This window comes from Halyomorpha halys, unplaced genomic scaffold (assembly GCF_000696795.3).
Source record: "Halyomorpha halys isolate HHAL.00 unplaced genomic scaffold, Hhal_1.1 Scaffold1445.1, whole genome shotgun sequence".
In the NCBI taxonomy this organism is placed as follows: domain Eukaryota; kingdom Metazoa; phylum Arthropoda; class Insecta; order Hemiptera; family Pentatomidae; genus Halyomorpha; species Halyomorpha halys.
The window spans coordinates 104,907-116,564 of record NW_027107838.1 but is presented as its reverse complement, the minus strand read 5'-3'; the positions used below and the strand labels follow the sequence as shown (position 1 = coordinate 116,564).

The 11,658-nt window shown below is 32.4% G+C and overlaps 3 protein-coding genes across 3 annotated transcripts in view; all 3 read right to left on the bottom strand.

Moving 5' to 3' along the window:
- LOC106689741 (uncharacterized) overlaps positions 1–1,894 on the bottom strand; it is an 11,391-nt gene extending 9,497 nt beyond the window's left edge. The window contains exon 1 of the mRNA XM_014434901.1: positions 1,824–1,894. Within this exon, the coding sequence (XP_014290387.1) occupies positions 1,824–1,856 (33 nt within the window). The 5' untranslated portion in view covers positions 1,857–1,894. The remainder of the gene's footprint in view (positions 1–1,823) is intronic.
- A 7,482-nt stretch (positions 1,895–9,376) lies between these two features.
- LOC136795488 (uncharacterized) lies at positions 9,377–10,224 on the bottom strand. Its single transcript, XM_067046201.1, has 2 exons — positions 10,213–10,224; positions 9,377–10,138 (listed from the first exon to the last, which is right to left on the bottom strand). The coding sequence occupies exons 1-2, from the start codon at positions 10,222–10,224 to the stop codon at positions 9,377–9,379; spliced, it is 774 nt and encodes a 257-aa protein (XP_066902302.1).
- A 510-nt stretch (positions 10,225–10,734) lies between these two features.
- Positions 10,735–11,658, bottom strand: part of LOC106689740 (protein lethal(2)essential for life) — a 2,107-nt gene continuing 1,183 nt past the window's right edge. Inside the window, exons 2-3 of the mRNA XM_014434900.3 lie at positions 11,144–11,596; positions 10,735–10,992 (exon numbers count right to left, since the gene is read on the bottom strand). Of these exons, the coding sequence (XP_014290386.1) occupies positions 10,894–10,992; positions 11,144–11,596 (552 nt within the window). The 3' untranslated portion in view covers positions 10,735–10,893. The remainder of the gene's footprint in view (positions 10,993–11,143; positions 11,597–11,658) is intronic.

Sequence of the window (11,658 nt, the reverse complement as noted above, 5' to 3'; positions counted from 1 at the left end):
GTAAATATAAGACAAAATAAAGTAAATTATTTATAAATAATAGTCACAGACTATGTTAATAAGTTAGAAAAATACCAAATCGTTCATGAACTACTAACTCGTTCAGACTAGGCTTAAACTGACTAAAAACTGTAATCAGGTACCCAAAATTCAATGGTCGACCCGACATATCCTCTATCGAAATTCTTGAATTCAAGCTTAAGCCAATATTGCAGCTCTTTCCAACGTAAAAAAATAAAATTAAAATAAATAAAACTCCTTAAATTTAAAAAGTAAATTAATCAGCTTAAATCAAATAACAGACTTGGATGGAAAAGGATGTTATTTACAGCTGTTAAAATACAAATAAATATTAAAATTTTCGGTATGGGTGATAGTTTGAAGGTGAATTTTAAGGAATACATTTTACTCACGTTTTGGAAAAAAACGCAGTCCAATATAAAACCCTTAAGCTTTGAAAAATGTATTGATGGCCCGTTTGACATTCTTAAAACTGAAGATCCACAAATAAATTTTAGAAAATATAAATTCTATCCATTTCAGAATATGATTCAAATAGAAAATAATGTTACTATTTTGTTTCCTAAATATAAAAATAACTTGTAAAAATCAAAATTATTTTTCAAATGGTGTAAAACAAAAAAAAAATCCAAAAGCCCTAATTGTGTATTGTGTTAATAATGAAAACTAATAAATAAAGAAATGTATAAACGGATAATATATACCTCAATGGAATGACTCAACAAATTTTTAAAATCTTAAGAAGTAGCTTCTGTTCTAATAAATCAATTGCAAATTCTAATATAAAACAAGAAATAAGGACAAGAATTCATCTAAAACACGAAAAGATCTAATCGAAAACTACGAATAAATAACAAAAAGTTGCCTGATAAATAGCATTAATGGAGTGTAGGTTAATAATCATGCTCATTATCACACCCCTACAATTAACCAAAAATTATATACCCATTGCCCTGCAACCAAAATAGGCTAAAATATCTTGTCAACAATAAATCAAGAATTAAAATAGCAGAACATTGTACAATGCCAATACTCGAAAATAATAGTAATATAAACTTTAAATCACTTACATACATAAATTAAATTACAAATAATATCATAAAAACGTTCAAAAATTAGATCTAGACGAATTTTATATCGCATTGAAACCCAGACAACCGGTTCATTAACAAAAGCAAAAGACTCATCGCCTTTACATAACCAAAGCAATTTAACATATAATATACCATGACGAAAATACTACATTAACAAACCCTATAAAACTACTTCTACAAAAAACACGAGTATAACAAGAGAACATTAAGACCAATTTCCAAAACAATCTCCAGTGTTGTTTAAACATGCTAAACACCTGAGACACGAAAAAGATTTTTAAAATATCAAAATATTACATATATTAATTTAGTTAAGGGTTAGCGTATTAAATTTACAATACATTTAATATTACATTAAAGAGCATATAGATTACCCTCACGATTCTTACAAAGACTCAGAACTTAATAAATCCAAGAATCTTCCATAAGCGAGTTATCTGATAACATGGAAATCGGAATATATGTAAACTTATTATACATCATATTGTATTCATAAATTTAATTTTAAAATATTTTGTTAATAATAGACGATGAATAAATATCCTCCTATAGAACGAATAGAAAATATCAAAGGTACACGTTTCTATCATTAGTTTTCAAGCCAAATATATAAATAGACTTGAATATTGTAGCAAACATATATTAAAATACTTCAATTATATATATATAATAATATTAAAAAAAACAGGCGTTGAAAATTAAACTTACAAATAATATTGACAAAACGATTAGCTCCTTCATTGCGCTCCTCTCTCGCTGAGACCAAGATAGGAAGTGATTCTAAACTGTATCAGAACGCTGTGAGATAAGTTATTCTCTGAATTATCTCGGGGTTTATCGGTTGGGGGTTTGATATCTGAATGAATTGTAAAAAGAAATATAAATAAATATATATTTTGAATTACAAAGTCTTTCAATTAATTTTATAATTTTTTTCTGTTCAGCATTAAAATCATTCCATATTTGCAGAATATTGATGGATTTCGCCGCAATTCTCTAGCGTTTTAAAAAGTAAATATGGAATTTAAATTTAATTATATTTTTTTTTTCAGGATTCTACCAAGTGAGCAAAGAAGTAGTCTTGTGTTAAGTTATGGTATTAAGTAACGTAAGTCCTGATGTAGCTCCCTAGTTACAAGACATATATATAAAGTAAAGCTACTAACATTATCTATTAGGCGTGATTAGCAAGATTTGTTTGTAATTAAGTATAATTTTATTATGTTAACGATTTATTATATTGATTGTTTGAGAACGGTTTATTTTATTGTTAACACAAACACACTTGATTCAATTTAACTCTCATCATTTATTTCAATAACTCTCCAACCTTTCGGCCCGCAGGTTATTCTCAAGGAGACAACCTTAAATATTGATCTCATATATTCTTCAAAATGTTTCTTACAGGTTAATTAAACTGATGTTAGTAAGATTAAATATAGACAATATTTTATATGAAAAAATTTCAATTTTAGATTATAAAACTTTTATATGACATGGGCAATTAGCCTGCAAGTTACATTTTAAAGAATATATGACATCAATATTTAAGGTTGTCTCCTTGAGAATGGCCTGAGGGCCGAAACGTTGGAGAGTTTTTGAAATAAATGCTGAGAGTAAAATTGAATCAAGTGAGTTTGTGTTAATAAAATAATTTTTATATTTTGAATCCTAACTGGGTCAGTCACTATTTATTTCGCAGACGCCCTGGGAATTTAGTCTTGACATTCCCACTCTGGAGCTGGAGGTTCCTCCAGTGGAAGATTTGAGACAAAAAAAAATTCATATAGGAATTTATCAGTGAATAATACAGCTTAATGGTCATTGAGAAGTTGATTAGAAAAAAGCTTATAAGCAATAAGCTTATGAAAATTGGAGAACATTTATGCTTGTATTTTCTTCTTCAGACAGTGTAATTCTATTTGTAGTAAATAAAATTAATTTCAAGTTTCAATAAGTGGTTCTTAAAAAATTCAGAGTACAATTTAATTTAATACCTTCTCATCCCTCTTAATAAAGTTATCTTAGATTTTGTTTTATTCTTTCATTAGTAAAAACTACTCACTGAATATGAAAATTATTTAATTATATTCTATTATTGAAAATCATAATAATTCTAAAGATCAGAATCCCAAAGTGGAAATGTATAATTCAAGTACTTCCAGGGTTTCATTGTTGGGGGTATTACCCGAATTAATTATAATTTGCTGTTAAGCTGGTATGATTAGTGTGGACTGTATTTGAATTAAATTAGGTAAGGTGAAAATAAATCTCCATTCTCGAAAGTTTTAAAACAATTGATTTTATGTGGATTAAGCCAAACGGGTTTACAAGTTGGATTAGTTGCTAGTATTCAAACTGATTTTGGCTATTAATTGAAATGGGGTTACATGAAACAATAGAAGATATTGTAGTTGGTTGTTGTAATGTTCTATCCAGGTTTTGAAGACGTGTTTCTCTCTTGTACTTTCTTATCTCATTTTGTCTCTATCCCTCTTGCCTGAGTGTGAAGATCTACTCACTGATAGTGAGTTGTTGAACACTAGCAAAACTCCGAGCTACTCCTTCACGTCATCTCCAAGTCCCATTCAAAAAGCTTGATGAAGTTTCCTCTATCAGCAATTTTTTTTTTAATTTATGCCTAAGAAAAGTCGATAAAAATAAAACACTGCACGTGTATATATTAAAATAAAGCTGTACAGTGTTGCATCTAGAGTAGTATTTAATGCTGCCATCAGAGGGAGAGGAGAGAAGTGTGGGTTTCCGTCATTGCAGGCAGTCACTGATCCTAGTGCTGAGCAAGGTCGAAGCTGCTTAGTGGTCGAACAATGTTTCGCAAAGAATCGTTTCCAGAAATTTTCAATCAGAAATGAGAAGGACAAGTAAATGCATAGGTAATGTTAAATAGTAATTTAATAAAGCAATTTAGTATAGTAATTAAAATAATTTAATAAAGTAACTACGTAGGTAATTTTCGCTATGTATAGTTTACCATTGCTAAATTCTTGTCCACACAGGTAAATTTTTTTTTATGAGCGGATTTCAACTCGTTATATTCAGATCTTTTTACATTCATTATTCGTTATATAAAAAGGCATTTTTTCGTTATATCAAGGTTCCACAGTATTGGATGGATGGTGCGTTACATGACATAACCTGACACCATAAAGTGATAGCCTATCTGCGAACTTCGGCCCGACATCAATATAAAAGAATCCGTTTTAGGCTGGTCCACTTCTTGAGTGACCATAACAACCGAAAGTCGGCAGGTGCAAAATAGCAACTCACTACTCAATACTGTTTTAAACCGTTTATTGAAAATGATTTAATAAATGACCCCAAATGTTTTCATACAAGCTCGAGATCTAGTGATCACAGGCGATTATATCAGCTTCTCTGTTATCTTTGACAGTTTCTTCGAAAACATAACTTATATTCCTATTTCAACATCAATTTATGAATCTTTTGTGATAATAACGTAACATAGTGAGATCCAACAAGATCTTGAGGTTCAACGACCTACTTGATATATATTCAGAAATAGATTTTTTTTTCTGGGACGAGGTCCTTCAAAATAACAGATATAGAATTAAAATAAAGCACATCTAATGATAAACTACAAAATAAAAATTATTTAGTTTATAAAATATCTACAGTATATAATATATGAAAAAAACATAAATAGAATAAAAAAGTGTAACAAATAAAATATGGGAAAAGAATCAATTAATTCATGATTAATCCAATAAATATTTAAACACTATCACATATAGATATACGCATATATTCACATATGTTTACTCTTATATTTCACAAAGTTGAGATATGCTAAAATCTTCACATCTTGGAGCAACTAATTATTTTTCATTTCTGATCCCAGTTCGATTTTTGAATGACAAGAGTTCGCCGGTTTTCTTGCATCGAAAACAGACAAACTCAATCATTGGAAAGGTTGGAATTTTTTTATTTATTCATTCACTTATTTAATGCTATTTACAACTGTACATTATAATACATTTAGTAAATTTGATCTCAGTTAAAATAGATTGTTACAGGCGTGTAGAGAAATTACCCGTTGGTAGCACTCTAATAACGTTTTACATTAGCAGGTCTCGTGGCCATCTTCTTTTCAGGCGGTAGGGAGTTTGTAATGGAAGGGATGATATCTGGTTCGGGCTTGATCGGTTACAAATGGAACATTAAGATATTTATGTATGATTTTATTTGTGACAAAGTAAGGAGCATTGAGGATTTTACGAAGGATTTTGAATTGCAAGGATTGGATACGAGAGGAATTCGAAGGTTTAGTGGATCCCCAAAGCTCAACTCCGTATGCCCAGATTGGCCTTATTAAAGTCATGTAGATCAGTCTTTTGTAATGAATTTGAAGTTAAGTTTAGACCGTGTGTCCAGTAAGTGCTTTAATAGTCGAAATCGACGTGCAGTTTTCTGTCTTTTCAGTCTGGTGTGAGGATTCCAGGTTAGTCGTTTGTCCAGATGCAGTCCAAGGTAGCGGATCTATTCAACAGAGGTATGATCAACATAATTAAAGGAGACTGTAGGGTATTCGGTAGGTTTACGACAAAGGGTAAAGTTGATTTGATGGGATTTATTTTAATCCTGCAATTACTACATCATTCTTCGAGGGCTGTGCATATGAGATTGGAGAGATTGGGATGCAATCAAAGGATTATTATTAACAGCGAGCACACATGTGTCACCAGCATACGTGGTGAGGATAGTGTTAGGATTAGTTGGGATGTCAGCTGTAAAGGCGGTGAATAGGATGGGACCGAGGATACTACCTTGAGGAACACCAGCGGACTAATAATAGAGGGATGAATTACAAACATTGTAGTTTATTTGGAATTAGGTGGAATTTAAATGAAGATAGGTACATCGGATATTAGAAGGAAGAGAATTCCAGATGGCAGTGAATTCAAGAGCCGGTTACACAATCACGGATTAAACTACGATTAGTGAAATCTCGGGTAATCTTTATAATTATCCGTTACACAACAAAAGTTAACCTTTAAACTTGATGGTAAATTTTACCGCCAATGATATCCGGTTAAACTGAGATTTAGAGCGAATCTAGATTTAAGTAGGTAAGGAGCCTCCCATAGTTCTAGTTGGTTCTGTTATCTGGCGATAGTATATTGTACTATAGCGTTTCTTTCTACATTCAATAAAATGGATTTGATCGAGGTTTAAAATCATGACAGGTGATGAAGACTTCAAAGAATTAGTTCCTTAATAAAAACAGGATTTAATTATTTGTTCCAATACATTATGATTCCCTGATTAAACTTGCTATATTTTTATGGTAACTATACTATGATAAATGTAATAATTATAAAGTTAAATCTATATTTGATTTGAATTTTCGAGAACACTAGGCCGATCTACCGACAATGATCTCTATTTACATCGGGACCTGCTCGTGCTTGTACTTCAGGTACCCCGATTGTATTAAAAGTAGTGTGGAACGACGGGGTGGTGATGAAAATGTGAGACTTTTCTGTCTATTAATAACATGCATATATTTCAAAATGTTAATTCCCTGGCAGGGCAGATCGTGTTAGTGATGTTAATTAAAATTATTATTTCAATAATATAAGATGATATAAGACAGAGCATTGGGTGGTCTCATGGGTAACAGAAATAATGGCTTATCTGGTGAATGACGTCTTCGCCGCCGCGGTCACGTCTTCTTCGCTCTCCTCGTCCAGGTTTAGCTGTTGGCGAAATAGTGAAAACCATGAAATCTTCGCCTGGTGTCGGAAAGACATGTCTATTCCTCAGAGGCTGGCCAGCATGTCCTGGACTCTGGCGTGATGGTAGGGGCAGGCCAGGTCCTAGCTTGCATGGAGCTTCGGCTGGGATGGCATTGCAGTCGCGGCGTCTTCGGGGTCTCCCGGTGTCCACGGCAAGGGGGAGAATCCAAAAATGAGACCCCCGACCCCGACTTTATATAAATTCAAAGAAGAGCCGAAAAATTCGGATTACTTAAATCCGACAATCTCTGTTTCAGGTAACCTTAATAAGCAGTTTAACAAACCTGTTGACCAGAAACAATTCGCTAATTTACCGAATTTCACTGAACTCCTAGACAAATCTTAGTTTTATCGGGGATTGGTGCAACCAGCCATAAAAAGTAATGTAGAGAATGCTTTAGTTCAATGGAAAGGGATGCAGAGGTCAGAATGGAGAGATCTTGTTTCCCGGGAGTGGATAAGGATTTGAATTGGTGACTGTCGATGTAGAAAGGTCATTGAAAACTGATGGTATAGGTTACATCTGAGGAAATATTGTCTGTGGCTGAAGGGTAAGGAATGAAGAGAAATAAGAGGCAGAGAGGAAACATGTTTTCTACAGTACAGATAGAAAAAATGTGCTGTAACATAGAATATGTAGCTGAGTGTATTTGGTCTAAAGAATCATTCTACATTCATTGGCACTTTTGTGTCCTATGGTTTAATATTAATTTAGAATAGCTTAGTGTGCTGAGAAATAAATGTGATAAACCAGGACTTGGGAAGTGGTTGTTTGAGTAGTGCTGGCCTCTTGCGGAGATGCTAGGAACTAAGATATCATGCCTATATTGGTTTGTGCTACTCTCTGTAGGCAGTTAGTTAAACTATTATTCTAACAACCTTTAAATTCTAAATTTTCATTTTATTGTTTGTTTTACAAATCGGAATTAAAACATGTATAATTTTTCAATCATATTTATTTACTGCAGTTCTTAATTAATCATTATTTACTATGCATAAACAATTGTATATTTTTTTTATATCCTTGCTAGCTTAATAAACTCTAGAGATAAATGTGAAATAATAAAATAACTATAAGATATTGTTATTTCAAATATATTATTATTTGTTTACGATAAAATAATTTCACCTTTCTATAAATGTGTGAAATAGTAAAATAACAATAAGGTATTGTTATTTAAAATATATTATCATTTATTTATGCTGAAATAATTCTACCTTTCTATAGGGTGTTTTTTAAGCCCGATAGAACTTGAAATTGTAAAAAATAACACAAAAAATTAAATTGTAATCAAAATTTTTTTTTTATTCGAAAGATCAATACGTGACATTAACATTTGAAAATGATTTCGGGCATATGGGCACCGCGGCTGTTCTTGACGAAGCGCATTCGGCAGTTGGCAACTGACCCGTTGTTTTATCGCAAAATTGTGTTCAGCGATGAGGCGCATTTTTGGCTTAACGGGTTTGTTAATAAGCAAAATTGCCGCATATGGAGTGAGACCAATCCACAAGAGACCCTACAGACTCCATTACATCCAGAAAAATGCACCGTTTGGTGCGGTTTTCACGCTGATGGCATCATCGGACCTTATTTCTTCAAAAGTGAGGCCGGAGCTCGCGTTACGGTCAATGGAGATCGTTACCGCACCATGATCAATGATTTTTTGTTTGAAAATATGGATGACATTGATCCGGAGGAGATGTGGTTTCAACAGGATGGCGCTACGTGCCATACGGCGAACGCAACCATCGACTTATTGAAATCAAAATTTGGCGATAAGTTGATTTCGAGAAATGGACCTGTCAATTGGCCTCCAAGGTCGTGCGATTTGACACCTCTCGATTATTTCCTGTGGGGCTACGTGAAGTCACTGGTTTATGCTGATAAACCAGCAACAATTGACGCCTTGGAGGCCAGCATTGTTCGTGTTATTCGTGACATACGGCCAGCAGTGGCCCAAAATTGGACCTCCAGAATGCGCTTCGTCAAGAACAGCCGCGGTGCCCATATGCCCGAAATCATTTTCAAATGTTAATGTCACGTATTGATCTTTCGAATAAAAAAAAAATTTTGATTACAATTTAATTTTTTGTGTTATTTTTTACAATTTCAAGTTCTATCGGGCCTAAAAAAACACCCTATATTAATATGTGAAATAGTAAAATAGCAATGAAATATTGTTATTTAAAATATATTATCATTTGAATTTAACTATAATAAAGTGATTCATCCTTTCTATAAGTGTATTGGATTGTTATAAGAGATTAGGGGCTCCAAACTTCAGTTTATATAAGAGTTCAATTCAGATAAGTATTTTCTATTATGCGAGTTAGGCTTTAAAAATATTTTAAGAGGACATACGCTCCATTAGAACTTGTTATAACTGAAAAAATAAATAAAGTAAATTTATTTTATTATGAAAAATTGGAGACAGAACTATTTGTGTATAGAAATTTATATTGATAAAGTGAGTTATGCATTTAACATATTTTCTGAGGATATCTGCCACAAAAACTAGTCATATGTGAAGAAGTTATAAAAGATGAGAATTTCTTCTTTTTTTTTATATCAGTAGTTCCCACTGCAGCATCAAGCCAGGTGCTCCATCGTGTTATCACGGGTTCCGGTGGTAAAGCTAAGTCAGGGTGTGTTTCTTTAAAAATAGCAATACGACTGGGAGCCTTCAAAAAGATTTTTTTTACTGTGGACACAGGCTGATCTACATTTGGAAATTGAGCACGCACTGTTTCAGCAACGCGATGAAATGCGTGTGCCAGGCAGGTCAAATGAACTATCTTAAGATAAAGAACCTTAAGGGCATTACCAGCTTTATTCGTGTAACCTGCCGCGTCTGACAAAAACAACAAAACTTTACCATGACTGATGCCCATAGGCCAAAGAACAGTCAAAAATTGGTTGTCAAATCTTGCAATCGTTTCATGATTACATTTTTCGAGGATTTCACAATTCAGTAAATAGGATTTTGAAGGTGCCTCAATACTTAGTGTGCCAACGATTATGTTTGCGATATAACGCCCTTCGATATCCGTAGTCTCGTCCACAAAAATCCAAATCGGACCATTCGAAATTGCTTTCCGAATTTCCGGTAAAGTCTCCTTGTATATAATTTTCATATATATTTTTTTTAAACTGCTTTCATTGGGCATTACTCCGCATGTGTATTTCTCAAGAAAGGTTTTTAAGTGCGGATTGCTAATTTTGAAGATAGGAATAATGAAGATCTAAAATCAAGGCCGAAAAGTCGTAAATTAATAAAAAATAAGTTTTGCTTATTTGTGTACTTCTCTCCACTCACCAGAACTCCCATCCAATTTCTCCTTATATTGATCTATAGTAAGCTACATTATTCATATGCAATTAGTTTATTTTTATTATACTTTGTTTTATAAGTGCTTTTGAACAATTATAAATTTGATTGCATTTTGTGCCACTTAGATCTATATGTACTTTTCTCATATTTAACATTGTTTTATTGTAATTTCATACCAAATTAGGTTTATTTTATAATGTAAATAACAAAGTAAGATTATTACAAGACAAGTTCTAAAAAAAAGTTCAAAGAGGGTCCTTTTTGTTGTAGAAAATAGGTTTTATTATTTTGTTTGTAAAATAAAACGGTAGATGGCGCATGGTTCTTTGTCAGAGGGCAAGGGATAGCTTTATGTCCCTTGGGGCTAGAGCAGTCTGTCCTGGCATCTATTGGTGAAAACACACTCTTGTCTTTATTTGTAAAACACTTTTAATTGTCATAGTAGGTTTTTTTGTGATAAGAGGTATATTGTTTCTTTATTGTAATAAGACAATACAAATATGCAAATAGGAATTATTGATGTATAATTTCAGATATCATACAAAAAAAAAAAATAAAATATGTAATTGAAAGATAAAAAAAATGTTGTATAATTTATAACAAAATAGTAATAAAAAAGAAAGAACTAAATCATCTTAAAATATTCAAATGAAGAACCTAAGAAGTTCAACCTGACTGCTGGATTTTGTCAGTCCCTTTTGGCTTAGCTGCTGGTTCATTAGTTTGGGTGATGGGAATATCTCTTCCTTGAGCCTGCGCTACATCCTAAAATTAAGCCAAAAGGTTTAAAAACTTAATTTTATAATAATATGTTCTTGGAACAATTTTATATCTTATATTAAGTGTAGGAGAGCTATTATTACGTTGTAACATAAGATTTTTGTTCAATAATCATGTGTATAAATAAACATGTTACCTTCTTTGGAGTTTTCAAAGTAAGAACACCATCAGATGACAAATTTGAACATAATGCAGATTCATCAACATTCTCAGGAATTTTATATCTCCTTGTAAATTGTCGGGAAACAAAACCATGTTCATCAGAACGTTCCTCATGCTTTCCATCAATAATAACATATCCATCAGAAACTTTAACCTTTAGTTCCTCCGGTTTAAATTGTTGTACATCCAAATTAATTACAAATTCATTTTCATTGATTTGAATAGAAGATATTCCAGAGTCAGAAGCAGCGAGATTCCTCCATGGACGTAAATATCCACACCTAAGAGGCATTGACATCAGTGCGTTCATTGGTCGAAGAATTTCATCAGTTAACAAGCCGATACCAAAATTCTGGTCATATAAGGGTTCTCTTCTTGGTCGGCTATATTCATCAATGAGTTCGCTCAGAAAAGGTATAAGGGACATCTGAAAATATCAAAAAGTCTTGTAATCCAACGGAAAAGATTAGTCTTTATATACAATATATA